The sequence below is a fragment of the Natator depressus genome, chromosome 8, assembly GCF_965152275.1.
Source record: "Natator depressus isolate rNatDep1 chromosome 8, rNatDep2.hap1, whole genome shotgun sequence".
Classification (NCBI taxonomy): domain Eukaryota; kingdom Metazoa; phylum Chordata; order Testudines; family Cheloniidae; genus Natator; species Natator depressus.
The window spans coordinates 1,576,924-1,600,716 of record NC_134241.1 but is presented as its reverse complement, the minus strand read 5'-3'; the positions used below and the strand labels follow the sequence as shown (position 1 = coordinate 1,600,716).

At 61.8% G+C, this 23,793-nt stretch overlaps 2 protein-coding genes across 4 annotated transcripts in view; one reads left to right on the top strand and one right to left on the bottom strand.

Moving 5' to 3' along the window:
* The window catches only part of FAF2 (Fas associated factor family member 2), a 29,953-nt gene extending 29,258 nt beyond the window's left edge, over positions 1-695 (top strand). The window contains exon 11 of one of the 2 annotated variants that reach the window (XM_074960169.1): positions 6-695. In XM_074960169.1, coding sequence (XP_074816270.1) covers positions 6-188 — 183 coding nt within the window. In that variant the 3' untranslated portion in view covers positions 189-695. The remainder of the gene's footprint in view (positions 1-5) is intronic. The other variant, XM_074960171.1, reaches the window with a different exon arrangement.
* A 5,998-nt stretch (positions 696-6,693) lies between these two features.
* RNF44 (ring finger protein 44) overlaps positions 6,694-23,793 on the bottom strand; it is a 32,499-nt gene continuing 15,399 nt past the window's right edge. Inside the window, exons 1-11 of one of the 2 annotated variants that reach the window (XM_074960173.1) lie at positions 23,587-23,651; positions 15,276-15,457; positions 14,194-14,410; positions 12,989-13,156; positions 12,454-12,627; positions 11,799-11,960; positions 11,396-11,517; positions 11,083-11,170; positions 10,744-10,865; positions 10,418-10,517; positions 6,694-8,599 (exon numbers count right to left, since the gene is read on the bottom strand). In XM_074960173.1, the coding sequence (XP_074816274.1) occupies positions 8,537-8,599; positions 10,418-10,517; positions 10,744-10,865; positions 11,083-11,170; positions 11,396-11,517; positions 11,799-11,960; positions 12,454-12,627; positions 12,989-13,156; positions 14,194-14,410; positions 15,276-15,382 (1,323 nt within the window). In that variant the 5' untranslated portion in view covers positions 15,383-15,457; positions 23,587-23,651 and the 3' untranslated portion in view covers positions 6,694-8,536. Of the gene's footprint in view, positions 8,600-10,417; positions 10,518-10,743; positions 10,866-11,082; positions 11,171-11,395; positions 11,518-11,798; positions 11,961-12,453; positions 12,628-12,988; positions 13,157-14,193; positions 14,411-15,275; positions 15,458-23,586; positions 23,652-23,793 lie in introns of those variants that run through there. The other variant, XM_074960172.1, reaches the window with a different exon arrangement.

The window sequence follows — 23,793 nt, the reverse complement described above, 5'->3', positions numbered from 1 at the left end:
TCCAGGTGATCCATGACTTCCTATTCTCCTTGAAGGAGAGCCCAGAGAAGTTCCAGATTGAGGCCAACTTCCCTCGCCGTGTCCTGCCCTGCCTCCCTACAGAGGAGTGGCCCAACCCCCCCACGCTGCAGGAGGCTGGACTCAGCCACACGGAAGTTCTCTTTGTTCAGGACCTCACGGACGATTGACACTTTTCCAAAACACGATGGAAGGAGAAATTCAGATTATTATTATAATACAATATTTTTTTTAAAGACTGCTGCGTACAAATGAGGGATCAGAGACCACGTCACCTGCGCCAGCCACGCTGTGTGTCTGCGCTGGTGCGAGAAAGTGCGCGTGATCCATGGCTCACCTACTCCCACGCACAGTCATCCCCTTACACTTGATGGCAGAGAGGGAGGGGGCCACCATTGCCCTCCCCAGGGAAGGGCAGAAATGGCAGCTCTTGGTAAATATTGCTTTTATTGAAAATACTAGAGCCCCAAGGCCTGCCGTCTTGTGAAGATTTGATACTTTGCTGCTCCTGGTGGCCAAAAGACACTGCACCTGTGCAATGGTTTGGGGGCCTGCCTGTGTTGGGGAGGGGAGGGATGGACAGAATTTCTTCGGCTTCCCCCTGTGTATAAAAACCTTCCTTTTACTAGTTCTCTTGCTTTGTAATGACCAAAGGAGACTGGAGTTGACAATGGTATTAATTTTTTGATAAAGAGCTGGTTGACGTTCTTAACGCCATGGGATCTTGCCCAGGGTTCTTAGCCTGCATAGTGTAATAAACTCTGCCTCTAGCGTGCCTGTGCGAATGCTTCCTGGTGTCAGTGCTTTCCTCTCCACACGGGCTGCTCCCGTTCCATCCGCAGGGGAGCCAGTCAGCTAAAAAAGCACCCACTGTAGAGGGTGAAGGGCATGTGCAGGGGGCATTCTGAGCTGGTTCTAATGACCTACCTGCACACACTGGGAATGGATCTTGTCTTAGGCTCCGTGTTGCAAGGTTAATCTAGCTCTGTACTTGTCTTCATTCAGCCTTCTTGGCTCCAGGTGCTGTGGAGCAGCCATTGCCTGTGTCATGTCCAGGGTGACCAGACAGCAAATGTGAAAAATCGGGACGGGGGTGGGGGGTAATAGGAGCCTATATAAGAAAATGACGCAAAAATCAGGACTGTTCCTATAAAATCGGGACATCTGGTCGCCCTAGTCATGCCCAGTAGAATTGCAGAAGTCAGCAGCTCCTAACATGCTCTTTAAGAGATGAGCCAATCGAGGAACTCCTGCTGAGTGGGGCCCCATGAAGTGCAAGTGCTCTCCCTTGGGGTGCAGGGGAAGGCAGGTTGCCTTTGCTTTGCTGGCTGTCCAAAAATTCATTGGGTTTGCGTAGGGGTGAGTCCCGGGACTGACTAACGAGGGCTGGCCAGATACTGTTGTGCAGAAAGACAACATTGCCAGCTGTGGGGAGGCCTCATCTTAGTCACTCTGCTCGTACCTGGTGTGGGGAATCCTTGCTGTATGGTACCAGCCCTAGAGAAGTAGATCCATTCAAGCGCCTTCCTTGTTCTGCAGCCTCATTCCAGTTAGTAGTGGGCTGCACAGAGAAGAGGATTGGTTTGCCGTGGTTGTTATTAAGTCAGGCTGCAGAATTCCCCCCTTCCTGTCATGCTGCCTTGCGGCTGCACAGAAAAGTTGTAGACTAAGGGAGGGAGGTGACCTTGAGGTCTCTCGGAGCCAAACAGTTGGTGTGATGAGAGACAGTGAGGCCGGAGTGTTTGTTACACTGGTGCTAACCGGAGTCACTGCAGCTGCAACTTACCTTCCTCATGTTGGCTGTTGCCCCTTTCCCAAAGGTGCTAGGCCCAGGGAGTCACAGCCCTTCTCTGGCAGGTGCCCCTACCGCTGTTTGGGTTCCCAGCACTGCCAGGGAAAGTACAGATTGCACCCCCGCGTTTCTCCAGGGTAAGAGTTGAGAGGCAGACACCAAGTTCTAGTGGCTAAAGCCAGAGGCCGTATATTTGTGGTAGCAGCTGGGGGACTTATCACAGCTGTGCTTTTGAGTTCTGTAGAAGGGTAAGATCAGAGAAAAGGAGTGTTAATTAGTCCTTTTAAGGAAGCCTAACCCATTTGTCCTGTTGATTTGTAGGTATTGATGGCTGAGTGCCCTCTCCCTTGACAGCCCACTGCTCATAGTCTGCTGCTTTCCCCAGGAAGGACCCAGGTACCAGGAACTATGTAAGGGAAGGCAGCAGGAGACCTGCAAGGGAATCTATTGGTCCCCTTTCCTTTCTTTGGCTGCATCTCAGCCAGGCAGCCTGAAAAGACTCTTGCATCTTAAGTACGGGCCTTTTTGCTGACCGAGTGTAGAGACAGCGCTCTGGGCCACCCGAACAGAAGAACTCTCTGCTGAAGAAGTGCGGTCCTGGGTCTTTGCAACCTGAGGTACTATCCGTGTGGTATCAATCACTGATCCCCGCCCCCCTGCTGCTTTGTCCTGTCTGACTCCCCGGCCAGAATGAGATTCCAGCAGGTCCCCTCACACCCCTCTTCATTCCCTGGTTCCTCAAGCGAGCAGCAAGGATTAAAGGAAAAGGTACAGCTGCCCCTATGCGGGCACAGAGCTCAGGGATGCCACAATCCCAGCACAGTCTCTGCACAGAAAGCCCAGCTGCAGCCAGCCTGTGCTGGGTCACCTGAGGGAGCTGCAGAACAGGTGCTTCCCCCTTTGTGGCCATGGGAGAGCCAACCTGTAGCATTTCACAACAGGATGCTGCCATCTGGCAGGTGCTAGCCCCTGTGCACCTCCAGCAGCTGCTGGATCCCACCTTGGCACAAGCTGCATTTCAGGGTGGGTGACATAATCCCTGTGTTGAAGAGGCAGGCGTGCATGCTGGGGCCAGCCCCTGGCAGCAGCAGGGCTGTGCCTCTCCAGCCAGTCCCTTGGAGCTTTAGCTCCACCTGGGGAGGACATCTCCCTGCTCTCAAACAGGACCCAGGGCTGGACTGATAGTGGAAGCTGCAGGTGGGGGTCCGCTAGCTGGCCTCTCTGAAGGGGTAGCTGACTTCCTGTCAGGGAGCAGCCAGGGAATCAGCAGCTGGCAAGAAGTGCCAGCCCATGGGAAGTGGGGGAAGGTAGGGGAGGAGGCTAAGGACCTGGTTAAAGGGGAGACTATAATGGGTCATACGGAGAGGTGAACTGTCAGGCTGGAGGGAGGTTACTAGAGTTCCACAGGGAGCTGTCCTGGGGCCAATCTTCATTAACAAACTGGGAGGGTGCTAATAGAATTTGCAGCTGACACAGCTGGGAGCAAGTGCCAGTCTGGAGGAGGACGGGAATATCATACACAAAGATCTGGATGACCAGCGGCATAAAAATGGGATGAAATTTAATAGTGCACAGTACAAGGTCATGCACTTAAGCTAGCAACAAGAATTTTTGCTATAAGGGGGATGTATCAGATGGAAGTACCTGAGGAGAAAGATCTGGGTGTATGGGCTGATCACAGGCTGGCTATGGGATGTGAAAAAGGCTAATGCAGTCCTAGGATGCATCAGGCAAGGTATTTCCAGTAGAGACAGGGAAGTGTTAACATCATTCTACAAGGCATCGGTGAGACCTCATCTGGAATAGTGTGTGGAGTTCTGGGCTCCCTGGTTAAGAAAGATGAATTCAGACTGGAACACATGCAGAGAAGGGCACCTAGGATGATCCAAGGAATGGAAAACCTACCTTTTGAGAGGAGATTCAGAGAGCTTGGCCTAACCGAACAAAGGCTGAGGGGAGACACGATTGCTCTCTATAAATACAGCAGAGGGATAAACAGCAGGGAGGGAGAGGAAGAGTTTAAGTTAAGGGCCAATGCTGGCACAAGAACAAATGGCTATAAACTGACCCTCAAGTTTAGGCTTGAAATTAGGTGAAGGTTTCTAACCCTCAGAGGAGTGAAATTCTCGAACAACCGCCCAAGGGGACCAGTGGGGAAAAAACCCAGTATCTCCTGTGGCCAGTTATGGGACACTAGAGGGTGAGGGCTCTGAGTTACTACAGGGAATTGTCACCCCACTACCCTCATAAGGGCCCAAAGCCAGTTCCCACACCAGGCTGCCCAGCACCTCACTTCTCCCCTCTCACCTGTGACTCCTGCTCCCACAGTGACAGTCCAAGGCAGATTGCACTGCCCCTGCTCAGCATGAGGGAAGCCTGTCTGCAGCCGAGGGAAGCCTGGCTCCAGGGCCATGGAGCCCGTGCTCAAGCGCTGAGTCCCTCAGAGGCAAGTTGCTACCTCTGCTCTAGATTTATTACCATTGATTCACCAAGGTGCTGCTCACAGCCTGGCCCCCAGGGTTTCTCCAGGTGTGGAATCCACCCCAGTGAAGGTCCCCCCAGGGAATGAGTTTCCTGTGAGAAGCCTCATTTCTGACATGCAGCTGCATTGGTTTCTCCTTCCAGAATAGTGCTGAAAGGAACTTGGGCCAGGCAGGGATAAGGTGGCACAGCCAGCCAGGACCCTGGCTTCCACCGCCTGGCCCAGGAAGAGCAAAGCTGTACTCACCTGCAGTACCTGAGCTGCACCTGGTGCTCAGAGCAGCCAGTAGCTTCAGTCCATTTCCGCCCAATGGCTCCTGGTTACCGCTGCAGCAGGAAGACAGAATCCACAGCAAGCTGCTGTGGAGGGGGGCTGCAGGTCCCACACAGCCGAAGGGGCAGGTGCCCCTGACAGCATGGAGCAGAGCCCAGGACTGTTTCGCCTGCTTGTGCAAACCTCATTTATCACCGGACACCGAGCGGGTCAGGAGCAAGGGGCTGCTTCCTCCCAGGGCCTGGCCCCCTGCTCCCATCAGTCACAGGGATACAGCCGCGACTCTCACTTGCGGGCAGGGGTGGCCAGGCTCCTGCCCCTCTGCAAGGGCAACATGGACCCCTCCCCTCTTCGATCCCATAGGGAGGTGCAGCACCTGGAAGCTGCAGGCCCAGCATGCAATGCAGAAGGGAAGCATGACTCAAGCTAGAGCATTGCATGCTGGGCCCTGCAGGCTCCAGGGCATGCTGCCCGCTGTGCTGGGTGTAGACTTGGGGCCAGCCCCAGGCTGCCAGGAAGCTGACGACGTGATTGGCAGCTGGGGGAGCAGGCGCTGAGCCCCACGCTAAGCGGGCGAGCACCCGTGGCGCTCCCTGGGCCAGCAGTAGCCAGAGGCAGCGAGGAGAGAGAGGCTGGGTGCGGCGCATTGGCATACATCATACATTTATTAGTGAGTATCCCTCTCAAAATCAGCCACAACATTAAAAAAAATAATGATTGCACTACTTGATCAAGCCGAACTAGCAACTTCCATTTTAAAAAAAGTACAAATCTGTTAAAAATTTCAATCCGTATAATACACATGTATATAATACAACGGCCTAGGTGTGTGAAATGCTACAAACCCAATACGAGTCCAATGGAATGGAAAACCCACACACGTTTAGAGCTTTCAGAACCGTTTTCTCTATATATTAGCCTTTTCTCAAATACATACATGGGAAAATGAGGTAACTGTAAAATGTGCAAGTAACAGAGCAAAAAAATTATATATATATATTTATATATATATATAGATAGAAACCTTTCTAACACAGAACACACGTCCTAGCACCGTCCAGGGGGGCCGCCGAGCTTTCCCTCTGGAGGGCCCGGGGACTGGAATAATAGAACAGTAAACAGTCCACTACCCCACCACAGGAACTCACCGGGAACAGTGGTATCTACAGCGCAATCAGCAATCACAAACATCCTAAATAACTGGGGGGCTGTTTTTAAATGAGACTTTAGCTGCAGCACACGAGCTGTAAGCTGTCACCATCAAAAGAACCGTAAGGCTTTTCACAGGGCATCTGTAAAGGGGCTTTAAAACAGGGGGTGCCAACACTGCTCCGAGTGGCTCTACCCAGAGACACGTCCCTGCGGCTATGTACAGAAGAGACCTTTGGTTATTCGTGTCAGTTGAAAGCAGGGGGAGGGGGTGCTGGGTCTGTGCGGGTTGCCTGAGCTCAGGAGCCGGCGCTGGCCTGGCAGGCAGGAGAGGCCAGGGGGGCTGCTGGCTGGCCCCAGAGCAAACCCCAGCCCGGTGCCTCAGCCGGCCGGAAGGGCAGCTCTCCCGGGACAGCGTAAAAGCTTCCGCGACAAACGGGATTGTGCATAATGGAACAGCTGGGCCCCGTCTGGAGAATACCACGATTCTGCTGGCCACGAGAGCAGGAAGGTCCTTCGCTGCAGCCACGCTGAAGTGGCTGTTTCGCCACAGCCCGGCCTCCCATGCCCGTGCCCCAGGCACAGGGTGCAAGAGGCCCGAAGAGGCCAGGCCGGGAGGCTCCCAGCTCTGCCTTGAGCTAGCCCGGGGGGGCGGCTGGGGGACCATCCTCCTGGGACAGAGTCCCCCGCCCACACGCTGCCAGCTGGATTCTGAACACCAGCCCCCCAACACCGACCACTGGGGGTCTGAATTCCCGGGACACCCCACCCCCACCCAGGAACTCCGGTGAGCAGCCCGGCTCCTGCTGCCCGACCCCAAACCCTGCATGGCTGCGGGGACCCGGCCCAGTCCCCCTGGCCACGTCCCCGGACGTCCCCCCTGCCCCAGAGCGCAGTACTGCTGAGCCAGCGCATGGCACTGACCCGCTGTTTTAAAAAGGGGAGCCCCCACCGCCCCCCATCCACAAAACCTGTCACCCCACCCGCTTCCTGTCCTAGCTACGGCCACCATGGCCCAGCCAGGGCTTCCCAGCAGCAGAGCAGTCCCACCTCCCTGCCCCGCTCCACCCTGGGGGAGGGGACAAAGCCCCAGTCCGCCTGTGGGAAGCTCAGAGCACCAGGGGCCATTCTGGTGGCCAACCCTCGCCCCAGGTGCAAGTGAGCTGGGGGAGGGGTGGGGCACAGCAAATGAGAAGGGGGTGCTGCTCTCTCTGACCCCTCCCTCCCCCCCAATTTCTCACCTCTGGCCGGTGGAGAGGGAACATCAGCATGCGTCTGCTGGTTAAGCTGGCTCCTCCTCCCCGGGCTCCTCCTGACTCAGTTTACCTTGGGGGAAGGGGGGAAATGTCCTGAAAATCTTACGGTCCTCCTGAGGTGCTGGCCACGTGCAGCCCAGTGCCTGGCAGTAATCAGCTGAGCACAGAGCCCCTCGCCCCCGCTGGCCAGTGAGTCAATACCACGTTCCAAGCCGCCCAGACACGCATGCATATAGTGAACACCGACCCGGGGCTGGCGTCCGTCTCCCCCGCCCCAGGAAGAGAGTTCTTCTCGTTACGTCATGCAACACGACTTCCACGACAAACACTTCGGGCACCGGGCTGGCCGCTCCCGGGCTTCGACTGGGAGGCGTCTGGGCAGCACAGTGCGCGCACCCACAGGACCAGACCCAGGGCACAAGCAACAGATCATGCAGAGGCATTACCAGGGCACCTTCTCCCGGGGCTGGGGTGGAGGCAGAGGGAAGGGGGAGGCGGGGGGAGGGGGAGCACCAGCTCGGCTTCTCCATGATACAAGCTGGGGGAAGGGAAGATCCATAAATCAATGCCCACCTGCTGCCCCCCAGCCCCCCACCGCTCAGCGCAGGGCCCTGCTGGGAGCCTCGTGGCTGTCCGACAGCTCAGCACAGAGCAGCCGTAGCGGGGCTGGGGGTACGGGGGGCTCCTCCGTCACCCTCTGCACAGGGCAGTTACAATTCACCTCGAGAATATCTAAAAGTGAGGCCGGAGCCCGCTCCGGGGCCGCCTGCCCGGCAAGCCGGGACATGTGGCATGCAGAGTCCTCACTCGGGCTCCAGCCACGGCGCAGGGGGCTCGCACCGGGCACACAGGCAGGGATGGGTCAGCGAGGCGCGGGAAGGGTATAGCTAGAGCTCAGCCTGCTTCCCCACCCCCGTCCCTCACTCCTGGCAGAGCGGCTGGCCAGCCTAGGGGAAGGGAAGGACAGTGTAACTGGGGATCCTCCTGTCCGGGCTCCTGCGGGACAGCGCCAGGCCCAGCCCGACCAGCTCTCCATGGGAGGCTGGACTAGGGGGTGGGAGAGGCCTGGCCCCCGGTAATGCCTCGGGTTGCTGTGCCTGGTGCACCACTGACCCTTTCCTCCTGCTGCCTGCCAGGGCTCCGTCCATCCCGGGCAGCTCGCCTGGCCCTCCTGCTTCGGGCTGCTGGTGCGATCAAACCTGCCAGGCTTCCTCCAGTGCTGTCCTCGCCGCGCCCGGGTCACGCAGCCACAAACCCAAACTCAAGAGAAAACCCAAACCCAACAGATACAAAGAGCGGAAAGTGATGGCGCGAGGCCGGCGTCTTTGGGGTGCGCGGAGCACGGGGAGCGCCTCCGCCCACACCCCCAGCACCATTCCGGGGCCAGCTCCGGCCCCACGGGGAGCGCACCAGGCCCAGGGGGAGGAGGAGGGGTGTCCGGGATCCTAGATTGCTTCTATTCTCACCACAGCCGAGGAGAGCCTTGGGGCTAAGCGCAAGTGGCCCGGGCCCCTCGCCCAAGGTCCTCTTCCTCTAGTGAATTGTGCGGCAGAGTGTCTGTGAGCCTCACTCAGCCTCCCGGTGCACCTCGGACGCGTCCGCCCGGCAGATCGGGCACGTGCGGTTCGCCTGGGGGGGAAGGAGAGGAGGGTGAGACCAGCAGCCCTATCCCCTGGGGACAGAGCACCACATCTCCAGGGCACCCCAGCCAAGAGACAGCCGCGTTCGTCACCAGAGAACAGGGCTGTTCCCTGCAGCAGCTGGCTCTTCGGGTGCCGCAGCCAGCCAGGAACCCACGACACCGGGGGGGTGTTTAGAGAGCAGGGGCTGCGCACGTAGACACGCTATGCCCCCGTGCCAGCCAGCTGCCACCCTGCCCAGCTCCCACCCTGTGCAGCCGAGGGCTCTGAAAGCGGGCTGGGGGCAGGTGGTAGGGTAAGGAAACGCGCGTCCCTGCCCTCCCTGGGCATGGGAGCATCCGGCACACAGGGCTGGCAGCACTGTGCTCCCAAGCCCGGCACCTGCCCCAGCTGCGAAGGGCGGCAGGTTACCCCACGGGCAGCCTCCCCGATCTCAGAGGCCTCTGGAGCAGAAGGTCGGACGTTGCCGGTGCCCTGGCAGAGAGTGGCTTGACCATCACATGGGGACACTCGGCGGCCAACTGGCAGCAGGTGGAGATCCTGGGACCACGCAGTGTGTCTCTGCCCTCTGAGCCAGGCACAGGTGGGCGGCAGCCTTCTCCAGTGCTTTGTCCAGCATGTCCAAGGGGGCTCCCACCCCTTCCCCGCACATCTGCCCCACCCGGCCACAGCCCCTGCTGACAAGATCCTCCAGCAGGGAGCCAAGGTGCTGGCGTTGCTCTGCCCCTGGACCTCGCTCTTGGCTTTCCAGCATCCATCTGGCCACCGGAGGGGCAGATCTCGTCCCTCCCCTCAGTGGTGGGCCCCACACCCCAACAGGGCCACGGCTGCATGTCGCAGGAGTATCACTGAGTCGTGGGTGCCAACGGTCCGGTGGATGCTGGGCTCTGCAGGAGAAGCCCACGGCCGAGCTCAGGAGTGACCCTGCGCAGGGGCAGCACAGACGTGTCGGGCCCTGTGCCAGACCAGGCTGGGCCCTACCCAGAGCTGGGCTCAGCACCCCGGAGACGGCTCCTCCCCCGCCCAGGATGCAGGGCTTGTGGGCCTCCTCTCAGGGGACTTTGCCGTGTCTCACTGCAGGAGGGCACGGCTCTGCAAGGCACCCTGCGTGGGCCTGGCTTTGGCGTCTGCCAGGGCGCAGCCTCAGCCCCCTGTTCTCCATGCCAGCCTGCTCGGCGGGCGCAGACGACGGCTGCTCGTCCCCCAGCAAGACTCAGGAGCTCGTTTGCTCCATGGGCTGTCGCAGGGGAGCGGCGTGTGCGACCCCCGAGTCCAGCTGGGCCGGGTGGGGAGCGGCCGGGTTAGGGGCTGTCTAACCAGGCTGAAGGCTCTGGCAGGGTTTGAAGACGTCTAGCCTGAGCGAAGAAGTAGCGGGTTGCACGCGCGCCCGGTCCCGGCTCACGGCATGGGCAGCAGCAGGAGCTGGGTGGGGGGAGAGCGCCCGCCCCGCCCCGCCCTTCGTGCCCTCACACGGGCGCGTGCATGGCCCCGAGGCACAGGGCAGTTCAAACACGCCCCGTTTCACACACGTGCGCTGCGGGGGATCCCCACTGACACAATCCAAGAACATCGGGTTTACCCCGAGGAATAAGGGGGGGGGGGGCAGCAAGACCAGCGATTCACCCCACCACTCCGCTGCCCCAGAAGCAGCCACCCACCACCAGAGGGAGCTGCTGAAACCCGCTCCGGGCTCGGATTCACAGAGGCACCGGGCCCAGCGGCTTGGACACCCCCGAGCCCTCCCCGGGCTGGGCGCCCAGCCCCCACCCCTGCGTATCCAGGCGGAAGCAGCCCCCAGCGCAGGTACCTTTAACCACTTGTCGACACACTTGGCGTGGAACTCGTGGTTGCAGGGCAGAACCCGGAGCAGCTGCCTTGCTTCGAAGTCGCTGAAGCACACGACGCACCTGGGGGGAAGGGAACCGTCACCAGCCGCCAGCTCCAGCAGCGCCGGAGGGGACAGGCCGGGTCAGTGCAATGCCCCGAGACTGGCCCCTGCCCCCCGGGAGCTGAGGTACAGCCCGCATGCTCCAAGCCCGGCCCCCCGGGAACTCAGATACACCCCCAATGCCCCGAGCCTGGCCCCAGCCCCCCAGGAGCTCAGGCACACACCCCACGCCCAGCGTCACTCACAGGCTCTGCTCCGACTGGTGGCTCTCGGGGTTGAAGCGGTACGATGGGAGGTGTTCGATGTCTGCTTTGGTGAGGCCCCGTGGCTTGGCCTCGCCCAGCCGCTCAGCCAGGTTCAGTAACGCCTGGGGGCGGAACGGGGACACAGAGCTCAGCTCCCTCTTGAAACCCCATGCACAGGTCCCCAAGCCCCCCTGTCCAGGGGCCAGCAGCCCCTTCCCCAGCCCTCCTCTGAGGGGTCCCAGCAGAGCGCCTACCCCTTCCCCGAGTGTCTGCCCCACACCCCCACGGCAAGATTCCTCCCCAGCGAGTGGCTGACGTTCCAGCGGGGGGCTGGCACACCTCGTAATTCTCCATCTCCACATCGTCCACATCCAGGTCGAGGCTGAGCGTGGGCCCCACGGCCGACGGCGACACGGGGAGCATCGAGCTGGGGAGAGAGGGGGCGGGGCAGTTATCCAAGAGCAGCGGGACCCTGCAGGATGTGTGTCACTTTTTTTTTTGGGGGGGGGTGGGAGGGGCTTTCCAAGGAACCACAACCCAACCCCCCACCCCCACAGTGCAGCAGGCACCCCCTGGCGGGGCAGAGGACTGACACCTGCCCCTGGGGGTGGGAGGGGACCCAGCCCCGCAGACGCCCCCCGCGGGTACTCACAGGAAGTACGGCAGGAAGCTGGGGTAGTAGGGGGGCGGCGGCGGCGGGGGGGGGGGCGGCAAGGGCTGCTGCAGTCGGTATCGCTGGGTACTCAGTCGTCGTGGCATCATGGGCGGGTATGGCTGCAGGGAGAGAGCACGGGGCCAGGTGAGTGGCCCCTAGCCGGGAGGGGCACACCCGGCCCGTACCCCACCACGCAGACCGAGCAGAGGGGGAGCAGCTGCCCCAGGCAGCCAGCGCAGGGGATCCGGGGCCCCAACTCCACCGAGGACACCCCTGCTTCCCACCAGCACAGCCCTGTCCCAGCTCCTCTCTGGGGGTGCGGCTGCATTCCCCGAGCTCAGAGCCATGGGGGGGAGGCTTCCCCCGCCCCAGCCACCCCACTCCCCACGCGGGGACTTACCACGCCAAACGGCAGATCTTGGTGCAGCGGGTCGTGGGGGAGGTAATGCAGCGGGACAGAGGGGGACAGCGCTGGGGCGTGGGGAGAGGGCGGGTAGGCGAAGCCTCCAATGGGATGCTGCTCCCCTCGCAACTCCACTTCATTGTCTATCCTCTGCAGAGGCTGGCGGGGGTGGGGGGGTGGGGAGAGAGAGCGTGAGTCAGTTACAGGGGTCCCTGCTGTGCACATGGGGCCAGGAGGAGGGGGGCTCGGTGACAGGGGACCCTGCTGTGCACACGGGGCCGGGTGCCGCTCTGCCCTGCCAGCGAAGCCCCCATGGGGATCGGCAGCTCACACAGACACCGCCCTGCAGGAAACCTCGCCCTCCCTCCCACCTGCTCCAGACGCGAGTCCATCCCAGGAGCACGGCTGCAGCGCGGGCACTGGCCTGGCAACACGAGCCCCAGAGGTCACCGCGCCCGCCCTGCCCTGCCAAGCTTGCCAGGGCCAGGCAGAGCCAGAAGTGCCCCTGCCCAGCGAGGCTGCACGCCAGGCAGGGACCCCGGGGGGGGCAGACTCACCCCAGCCCATTCCAAAGCCACAGGGTCTGCTCCATGGCCAGGAGCCCAGCCTGTCCCCCGGCAGTACGCGGACACCGCCCCGTCCCCGCACTCACCATGCGCGGGTGCTGGGCCTGCAGCGGCAGGAACTGGCCGAGGGGGGCCATGTGTGGGGGCTGGTGCGGCGGCACTGGCGGGGGTGGGTGCAGGATGTAATGGTCGCTGGAGAGGATGGGCGGGAAGGTCTGGTAGGAGACGGGCAGCTGCTGCATGGCACATGCCTGGATGAGCTGGGAAGGAAGGGAGAGCGCACGGGGAGGGGGGTGTCAGTCTCCCAGCACCCCACCCTTGCAGAGCCCCCTGGCTACCCCATCCCCTGATCACCCAGCTGGGGAGGAGACGGGGGCCAAGAGCCACAGGGTTTTGTGGCTGACAAAGGTGTCACAGGTCCAAGCAGCTGTATCCCCGCTGGGCCACTCCCCCAATCCTTCCTTTTCAGGGCTCCGTCCAGAGCTCCCCTTGCCGGTTACCGGCCCCGCTCCCTCTCCCGCGGCACTTCCCCGCTTGGCGTGCCCAGAGCTCCTGTGCTGGGCCCAGGATGCCGGCTCCCCACGAGCCCCAGGCGGCAGGGGCTGGGCGCCCCGGACTCACCGGGGGCGGGAGGCAGCAAAGTGGATAATGCTGCCCGCTGAACATCACGGAGCATGCGGGGAGCTGCTGCGTGCTGCACCCGGGGATGTGCTGGCCTGCGTGGATAGGAAAGCCCTGCGTCGTTACCGTGGTCACTGTGTAGGAGAGGGGGACAGGGCCCTGGTGCACCTGCAAAGGGAGACACATGAAGCACCGTCAGAGGGGGCTCCTGGCACCAGCCTGCCCCAGCCACAGCTGAGCCCACATCCCCGTGGGGCCCTCGCACCAGGCCGTGCGCTCCCGGGCCCAGCCCTATGGCTCCCGGCACCTTGCCAACGCAGCCCTTGGCTGGGCAGAGACCGGGCACGGCCCCTGGCAGGAGCAGCTCGAGGTGGGGCAAGGGGCTCCCCCCAAAAACAGCCTCTCTGGGCACCCAACCCTTTGGCACTGGGCATCTGCATGAGCAGAGGGGGACACGCCGCAGGACACCAGGGGACATTGCCCCATGGGTCATTCACCCAACAGCCCCAGGAGTCATTCACCCAACAGCCCCAGGACCCTGGAGCTCAGACGGGAGGCATTCATCCGACATTCACAGCGCGCATCTGGGGTGGTCGGAAGGAGGCCCTCCTGCCGCGGCACCCCGGCGGCTCTGGACACAGATGGCTGCAGGAATTCAGAGTCTGGCTGCGGTTAGCTCTTGCTGAATAGCAGCTGGTGCGTGGCCAAGCTGGGCCAGCAAAGGCCCATAATCCGGACTCCACGGCCACGCACAATCTCCAGGGAGGAGACACACCCACCGCCTGCGGGACAGCTTTGAGAGGGGGCGTCAGTCACACCGGATCGGGGCGCTGGGAGGCCTGCACTTCGCAGTAGCAGCCTATCGGTTGGGCCCAGGACTCGGCTCCCCTAGGGCTCTACGCCAGCGGGCAAGTCAAGGGCTCAGCCTCTGCCCAGTTGGGTCCTTGGGCCCCGGCAGGCACCCCAGGAACCTGCGCAGGGCTGGACAAAGCTGCCACAGCTTGTCCAGAACTTGTCTCCTACCCCCTGGCTCCAGCCCCAGGGACACCCATTGGCACCTGGGTGATAACTGCTGACCTCTGGGACATGGGCCTGTGGGGAGGGGGCTCCGCAGGGATGTCACCCTGGCCCCCTCCCTGCTGGGGAGCTCCAAACCCCTGCCCCTCCTGCCCCCAGGGACAGCACAGTCCCCATCCCTGCCCTACCTGCTCGTGGAGATCCACCATGAATGGGCTCTGGTGGGGCGGGTGAGCGGCTGGGTGAAGCATTCGTGGTGGCGTGCTGGCGAGAGCGTACGCTCGGGGCTCGTCTACAGGGAGATGCTGCTGCGGGGGGAAGGCAGGGTGCAGGTAGTTCTCATCCTGGGCCAGCAGGGTTTGCAGAGGTCGGTCACGTCGTCCCCACGGACGCCTGGACGCGGGGCTGTGAGGCCGCCATGGGGAAGGAACAGACCAGGAATGACCTCAGGGCCCTGCAGCTGGCACAGACAGGGCAGTGCCTGGGCCAGCCCCACGCAGACATTACACCCCGGGACAGCAGAGGGAGGGGCTGGCAGGACTCAGACCACAGCAGGACTGACCATGTGGGGCTGGTGCTGCATGGGACACGTGGGGTCGGAACAGACCTGGCTAGGAGAGCACCCTGGGTGTGCAGAGAGCTGGGACATGAGGTCCCCCCTTAGCATCCCCCGGGGCGCGGCTCCTGCGGGGCTCAGCTGTGAGTCTGCCCATGAGTGCCAAGTTCAGACCAACACACCTCTAGCCCACCCCATTCCCAGGCAGGGTGAGCCTTGCCCGCCTGGCTGGAGTCGGATACACTGGGGCCAGGGGCGCCCGGCCGTGCTTGGCTTTGCCCCAGCAGGTGAGGTCGGCCGGGCCCCCGAGCTGACAAGCCCCCCGAGCTGACAAGCCCCCACGCTCTGAGTTCCGGATGCACTGCCGTCTGTCCCGCCAGGCTCCTCGGAGGAAATGGGCACAGCCTCAGGCGTGGGCCGGCAGCGTTCCAGGGGTGTCCCCGGGGAACCAGAGCCCGGGGCCATGCTGGTCATGCGGCCGGGGGGCGCCCGGGACGTTATGAATCACTCCTCCTACCTGCCCACTAAGATCCCAAACAGCTGCTGGGCGGGCAGGGAAGATCCCCCTCCTCCCACTGCAATGGCCCCAGAGCTCTCCCAGTGAGCCGTGGCTGCCCCAGCCCTGCCCATGGAGGAAGTTGAAGGAAAGGCCCTTCTTTGGCGACAGCCAGCAGGTGGTGGCAGGGGCACTCCCGGGCGAGGGAGGGACTGTACCTTCGCCTGAGGTGCTCGGGGCTGCTGCAGGGTCCCCCCGAGAAACGCCGCGGGTTGAAGGGGGCAGAGGGAGGCCACCTATTGACTGCCAGTTCCCATGGTCGCATTGGTGACGTCGTGGAGGCAGAAGGGCGCGCTGGGCCTTAGGCTCCGAGCGGGACGAGACACCAGCACCTCACCGCCTGCCAAGAACGAGAAGGCAGTGAACCCCCAGCCCTGTGGGCTGCCCGGCACGCCCTGCCCAGGGCTCTCCCACCCATAGGCAACAGCACCAGGGGCCTCTGCCCTGGTGGGACCCCTACTTCACGCCCCTCCCGCACACAGACCGTTCATCTCCATCTCGCTCTCTCCTCTGATCCCCGAGTCCCTGCCCAGCGTCTCCCCTGTGTGCTCTGCTCCACCTGCCCCCCAGGGCTGCCGAGAAACCGACACGCTCCCATTGCTGCTCCCCTCCTGGGGCAGGAGAAGGCGGGGAGTGCAGGGCACAGGCCGTGAGTGGCAGGCCAGCGGTCTACACATGCAGGGGCCTCCCAGCAGGGCGGGGCAGACGAGGGAGAAACGGGAGCGAAGGAGGAGAGGAGGGCACGAAAGCAGCCGTGCCAAGCAGAACCAGGGGGGCAGGGGGCTGACCCCCGGCGCACACCCCTGCTCCAGGCCAGCTGACAGTTCAGCAGCACAAGGGCCTGGGCATACTCTATTCAGGGTGGTAATGATGCAGTTAACAGCTGGCCCCGCAGCGCGGGTGCCCCCAGCGGTGACCCCGACGGCCTCCTGCGAGGGGCTGGGCAGCTCTCACTCCATGCCAGCATCTAAACCCCTGGGATTAACATTTTTGTAATGCTTTCCCACAATGCCCAGGGCCTGGCGAGGCCAGGCACCCGCCGTACCAGGTTCCCATGGCGTCTGCACCGCTGCTCGTGCCAACGGCACAACAAAGCTGAGCGCCGGGAGGGGCCAGCCCCCACCCCCAGCCGCGCCATCTTGCGGGAGGTGGCTGGGTTGGGGCAGCGCAGCAAGGGCGTGTGGCTGGGCTGCTGCTCACAGCGGGAGGGACGTCACTCGGCTAGACAAGCCCCCGGGCGCCCCCGGGGACAGGGGCCGACCTGCTGCCACCGGGTCCTGCTGGGCTCCGGGCCGCGCGCAGGGGGCTGCTCTCCCTGGGGACCCGTGCATCTCGCAGCTAGCGCCGGGGCTCCTGGGTTCTCGTCCCACTTCTGTTACTGCCGGGCCGCGCCTCTCCCCCGCCGTGGCCCTGGGCCGCCTGCCCAAGCGTGAGAGACTCCGGGCACTGGTGTCTATAACGCGCTTGGGTTCAAACCGCAGGGTGGCGCCTGCCCTGTAGCTATGAGCAGGGGCAGTTAGGGGGCCCTGGCCCCTCCTGGCTGCAATGGTAGAGAGAACCGGAATGCTATGCCTTTCCCCGCCCACCCAGTGCTGCTCCCCAGCCTGTCAGCACCAAGGGGCTCCCCCATTCTGCCAGCTTGCCCCCTCCAGGCTCAGGTGTCACGCTGTGGGCCACGGAGCCTCAGGGAGGCCTCCAGGGAGCTGGGTTCGGGTTTTCTCCGCATGGCCGAGCGCGCCTGACCCAAGCTCCGCAGTAAAGCCTCGACCGGGCACGGGGCGCTGGCCCGGCTCACACAGCTGCTGGCACCGCACTGGGGCACACACCTGCTGGGCAGGTGGCTCTCACGGGGCTGAGCCCGCGGCAGGGGGAGAAGGGGGCTCAGCCAGCCACAGCCTCAGCCTCCCCGTCCCTGCAAGTACCGCAGCTCTGCACCAGCCAGCGCCCCAGGAACGTCCTGGGCCCCTCGCTACGCCAGGCCTGCTGTCGTCACCAGCCCCCTCCACTCCGCAGCACCTCCAAGGGCCCCCTATGCAGGCTGCTGCCCGGGACCTGCCCTCCTGCCGGTCAGGCCAGCCAGCTCCCAGGGCTCCACCCCCCTCCCCAGGGACACAGACACTGTCAGCGTCCCTCCTGGGGGCAGCCGGCCCACCCCACCCCAGGCACCAGCGTGGGGGGGGATGAGCCTCCAGTCCTCACTGCGGCTCCCCAATAAGAGCAGAGCCCGAGGGGTGCCGTGGGGCAGTCACACCGGGGCTAGGCACTGGTGCGATGCTCCTCCCGGAGAGCCCATTGCGAGAGGGCAGGGACCACGTTCTCCACAAGGGTCTGGAGATCGGGAAGTGTTGACACCCCCAGGGTGCCACCTTCCCCTTTTACTCCTATCCAGGAGCTTCATTCGTTCCTTAGCTGGCCAGCCGCTCTCTGGGGCAGGGAGTGGCTCTCTCTGCTCTGCGTCTGCACAGCACCAAGGGGCCCGCGGGCAATACAGTGATACACACAATCAACACGAAGGTGAAACAGCATCCCACGACAGGGAGGTGGGATTACTGAAAAACCCGCCCTGCTCCCCCAGAGATCACAGGCAGCTGTAATCACGCAGACCCTGTCACTGCTGGCCAAGTGAGCAGGGTCCGAAGGCTGCGGACCCCCCACTGCCAGCTCACACCCTTGGCCGCACTAGAGCTCAGTACCATGTTAGCACATGCATTTCCCAACAGTTCCCAGGGCAGGAAACGCCCCCTAAGAACTTCGACTGAAACCCACCCGCTGGGCGAGGCTCTGCTAGGGCAGCCGGCCCCTGCAGCTGTCGCTCAGCCACCCGCCCTCACTGGGCAGGCGTGGACCCCTGACCCAGACCAACCTCTGAAATGTCACACAGAGGCTGGCCTTCCCCCACAGGGGCACCACCCCAGTGCTTCCACGGGGAATCCAGCTCCTGCTCCAGATTCTTAGCTTTAATTTTACATTAGATCTTCTGGGTGCAAAGATAACCATCCCACTGTGACTCAAGCTTGACCCAGGAATGATGTCTGGCTGAGTCTGCAGACAGCCTGAAGCAAGAGCTGTGAGGGGCATGAGCTGCTCATTCACCTCAACCAGCTGTTAACTCTGGAACCTAATAATGGTGATTTAAGTGTCAGTCTCAACTATGTAAAAAGAAAAAAGAAAAGGAGTACTTGTGGCACCTTAGAGACTAACCAGTTTATTTGAGCATGAGCTTTCGTGAGCTACAGCTGTGAGCTGTAGCTCACGAAAGCTTATGCTCAAATAAACTGGTTAGTCTCTAAGGTGCCACAAGTACTCCTTTTCTTTTTTCTTTTTACGAATACAGACTAACACGGCTGTTACTCTGAAACCAGTCTCAACTATTTCACTGCTGATCAAAGCACACTGGAAAGGAGAGGGAGGCGCTCAGATGCCTAAATAAAGCAAGGCCACCAATCCAATAGCCCCACTGCCACTCAGGCTTTGGGGAGGAGTCTCATTTTGCCATAACTTTTCCTACCCGCCCTTGATTACAGAGCACTTTCAAGCCCTGCCTAAAAACACCAAGTTCCCTGAACTGTAGGGCGTCCTGAGAAACACATTATACACCAACGAGAGACGAGACGCAGACATGGCACTATCTGAAAGGACTGAGTTTTAGAAGAGGCAGCCCTTTGTAGCTTCAGCTGCGCTGGGCCACCCAGAACGCCCCGTCCTGACCATGGAGATTCGAGAACAAAAGGCAGCACTTCCAAGGAGGGGGCGTAATGTTCCCCGCCCCCGGGACAGTGCTCTGCTAATAACTTCTGCTCTCTGTGCACCCAAAGAGTCACAGGTGGCAAAGCGTTAGCAATGCAGAGGCAGGCTGGCCAGCAGTTAGTGCACTAGGACCCAGGAGACCCGGGTTCAGGTCCCTGCTCCACCAAAGACTTCCAGTCACCCAGCTTAAGGCTGGAACTCCTGTACATCTCAGGCCACCCCCACGCCAGGCCCAACCACCGGGAAAGCACCATAGTCCTCCAGAGACTGAACTGCTGGCTGCATGCCACGGGCAGAGAACGGGAGTGCTGAGATGCACCAATCCTCGAGGCTCCTACAATGGCAGGGAAGCGACTTAGTGTGAGATAGCCAGACGATCCCAGCAAGCGACCTTAGCCCCACGCTGCAGAGGGGGACAAAACTCCCCAAGGTCCCTGCCAGTCTGAGCTAGGGCAAAACCCCTTCCCGACCCCACACATGGTGATCAGTCAGATCCTGACCATGTGAGCAAGAATCAGGCAGCTGAGAGAAAGACTTCCTGGTGCCACCTCAGAGCCCCCGAGGTCCCCTTGCCTGAGAGGGCTCCCCGAGGCTTCAGAGAAAGGAGACAAAAACCCAAACCAGAATACACCGGGCGGGGAGTGGGTTTCCTTCCTGACCCTACAGGTGACCAATGGAAGCACTAAAACATGAGCTGTTAGAAAGAGAAGATGTAGAATGGCCCCCCAGGCTGCTGACCCCTGCCCCCGACCACCAGAGGTAACCCCGCCATACAATCCCACTCATACATCTGTATGAAAGATAATTATGTTGCTCGCCCCCCACTGCTCCTGTGGGGCAGCTGGTCCAGAGCCTCACCCCTCTGCTGGTTAGACCCCTTCTCATTTCCAGCCTGACCCCACTCCTGGCCATTTGGCCTGGGACCAGCACTGATCTCTAGCTCCACCAGCCCTGGGCCCTCCCGTTGTTCACCCCCGACCTGCATCTCTGGACAGCAATCAGATCCCTGCTCAGCCCTGGCTTTGCTAGGCTAAACGCATGAAGTGCTTTTCGCTTGTCTCGGAGGACCGGCCCTCCACATCCCGATCACCACCACAGCCCTTCTCTGCACCAGTTCCTGTCTGAATTCATCTTTCCTGGACACGGGTGACAAGAACAGTGCACAGTATTCCAGAGGAGGACTCACCAGGGCCTTGTACAACGGCGTTAACACTCCTCTCTTTTTACTGGAAGCACATCGCCTGACCCAGCCTAGGATAACACATGCCTTTCTCACAGCCCCATCACACCGGCAGCTCACGGTCACCCTGTGATCAGCCTACACACCCAGGTCCCCCTCTCCCTCTGTCAGTTCCAGCTGAGGAGCCCCGAGCTTAGAGTGCAAAGTCTTGTTACTAGTCTCCAAGAGCATGACCTTGCCCTTGATGCTATTAAACGTCATCCCTTTTCTATTACTCCAGTCCTCAAAGGCATCCCATTCTTCCTGAAGAATATTCCGATCCTCCTCTGTACTGACGATCCCTCCCACCTTTGTGCCACTGCCCTCACTTGGGCTGTCCCTGCACCAGTTCGCCATCTGTGAAATGGGGATCACACTGTTACCCTGCCTCAGATACTACACAAATGGAGGCCCTGTAAGTCCCATACACCTACAGAAAACAGCACCCTACATAGACACATTTCATCTGAGCTATCGGGGGGTAGCCATGTTAGTCTGTATCCACAAAAACAATAAATCTGTTAGTCTTTAAGGTGCCACCAGTCTCCTTGTTGTTTTCATTTTAGCTGAACATTTCAGGGGGTTCTGAGCCAACAGCTGACCAGCCAGGAATTTCTCCCCAGACCATTCAGAGCTGAAGGTCGGGGCATGTGCTAGTCAACAGCCACTAACTCAAAGATGCACCAACAGCCTGTGTGGTGGCAGAGAGGCCAGAAGTCCCAAGTAATCTCTGCTAGAAACTGCCAATTTATCGGACTAATATATATATTTGCCAACCTCCATCTTCCTTTTAGATCAGACCATGGGCCTCTCCACAGCAGCAAGGTGCGCAATCGGAGAAAAAACCCCAAGGAACTAGCACAACTCAGCAAGAGAGGCTGCCACGGCTCTGCACAAAATGTGGCCAAACCTCGGCCCGGCTCAGGCACCGAGCTACGAAGCACGTGTCCCACACAAGGGCTCACAGAGGCACTGCTGGGAGTGACTCTCAGGAGACCCAAGGAAGGGCCTTAGCAAGCAAAGAGAACTCGCAGCATTAGAAGCAGCACCGATCAGGCTTTGGGGAATCCAGACTCGCTACTTGCAGGGGGGCCCCTTTAAAGAGGTGCGGGGAGCCATGCACACCCTGAGAGACAGCACAACCACACCCCCAGAGCAGGCACGCAGGAGACCCCAGCAGCCCTGAGTCACCACTCCTGAGGGTGGGTCATAGGAAAGAAAGCAGCACAGAAGGCCAGTCGCCTTCAGTACACAGGAAGGCCCTCCGACAGCTTCGAGCAGGCCCCAGGGGTCGGGGGATCTCTACGCCCCCAGTGAAGGCTGTCCCCTTCCTTCCTCCTTCCCACTTAATGCTGCAGGCCTCTCCACCCCACCCCCATGGCTAGGCACGTGTCTCTGCTCCCCTCCCAGCAGAGAGGGCAGTGGGGAGAGCTCCAGGACCACTCCCTACCTGGAGTCCTGGGGGCTCACGCTCAGCCCTCAGTTTGTCGCCCTTCCAGTCCCGTTACTGCTGCCCTTTGCCTTCGCTAACGTGCTTATACAACATCCAGCTGCCCACACCCCAGCATCTTCCTGGTGCAGCTGCACCGGACAGCGGGGGCAGAGGCTTACCACCCTGTCACTTAACCTGCAGGATGGTAAAAGCCTCTGTCTACACTACAGGGAGAACCAGGGGCCTATATTCCATTCTTAGCGGCCCCTCCCTCTTTGCCTTGACCACGCCCCCTCCTCCTCCTGCCGTGCCGCAGGGCCGCTCTTTGAGACAGAACTGTACCGTGTTGGAAAACCGCTGCCAAGAACAGAGCCAGACAAGAGCATTCACACACCCCCATCTGGGAGCACAGACCAGCCCTCCAAGCCTCTCTTGGCTAAGGGGAGCCTCCTCCAGCACATACATGCCCTCTGGACCAGCCCCCTAATATCCATCATCACCCCAAATTCTCCTCCCCCCCCTTGCATTCCAGAGCCTGCCCACCCCCAGGACGCCACCCCAGTACACCCCTGCTGAAATCCTCACCCCATCTCCACAGGCCTCAGGCCCAGCAACTCCCTTCTCGACAGCCTCCCCAAATCCCAGCCCCTGGGCTGCCACCTTCTCACAACCATTTTACCAGCCCTCTTCCCAGACACACCCTCTGCCTCCCCGTTCCCACCCCACCTCGCACTGGGCTCCTCCATTCTTTCACACCGTCTCAAGGTTGTTGTTCCAAGGACCTTCTCCTCCGCCACTCCCACCATCTGGAGAAACCTCCCGCCTGTTTATTTACTCTGCTCCATCTGTTTGCAAGTGCCAGCTGTAACCTCTTCACTCCTGGGTAACTCCCCTTCATTTCTCTCTGCCCCACCGCCACTGGCTCACAGACACTGGGGGACGCTGTTTGCAGGAGAGATGATACACAAAGGGGCCAGGGCCAGACTGTCCCTCTCATTGCTCAGGGAGGAGACTAGAAAAAACCAGGAACTCTCCGGGCTGGTGCTCTGCGGTCACTGCCCAGGGCAGATGCGCACACAGCACGGGGGCTGGGGAGGGTGCGCAGCACCCATCGGGACGAAGGGGAGCAGAACTGGGGCGGGGAGGGATAGCTCAGTGGTTTGAGCATTGGCCTGCTAAACCCAGGGTTGTGCGTTCAATCCTCGAGGGGGCCATTTAGGGACAAATGGGGACAAACTGGGGCAAAAATTAGGGATTGGCCCTGCTTTGAGCAGGGGGTGGGACTAGATGACCTCCTGAGGTCCCCTCCAACCCTGATAGTCCATGATCTATGATTAACTGCACAAGCGCCAAATATCCAAGGGAACGCTCCACGGGGGTCTTGCCTCCTGCCCCATACAGCTAGAAACTCCCCGGCCTGGGTCTGGGGGCACCCCACCAACACCTCGCCCTGCAGGCGCCCCAGGAAAGGACCCACGCGGCCGAGGCAGCAGCAGGAGAAAGTCAAACTAAGTTTGGGGGTCACCAGGCGCTGCACTTCGCCACCTCCCCCCGGGCACCCCTGGACCGAGGCTCTCCGGCAGCGCCCCCAAATCCACGCCGCCCCCCCAGGAGCGGGGGGTCCCGGGCCGGGGCGGCCGGTGGGACCCCCCCGCAGCTCAGCCCTGGCCCGGCTGCTGCGAGCCCTGCCGAACGGGGGGGATCGCGCGGCGCTGGGTTTTCGGGGCGCCCGGCCAGCGCCCCCCCCGGGGCAGGGGGCAGGGCCAGGCCCCCCCGCCGGGCCAGCCCGCGCGTGCCCGGGCGCGGGGACTTTAAGAGCAGCCCGACCCCGGGCCATGTGCTCGGGGCCACACAAAAGCAACAACAAAGGGAGCGGGGCCGCGCGCCGAGCCGAGCCGAGCCGAGCCGCGCCGCGCCGCGCCGCACCGCACGCGGGGAGCCCCCCAGCGGCACGTGTCGCCTCCGCCGCCCCGGGGCCAGCAGCGGGGCCGGGGCCGGAGCGCGGCCGCCGGGGGGGCAGGCGCCGCGGCCGCCGGTGCAAGGACCCCGGGGAGCCCCCGCCCGGCCCTACCTGCGCCCGGGTCCCGCGGCTCTGTGTGGGGGGCGCCCGGCCCCGCCCCGCCCGCGGGCCCCGCCCCGGCCTCTGGCCCTTTAAGACCCGACGGGGAGCGGCGGCGGCGGCGGCCGGGGCGTTTGATTCACAACATTCGGGCCGGGGGCGCGCGCGCGGCGGGGCACGTGACCGGGCGCGTCACACTCCACCGCCATCTTGCACCGT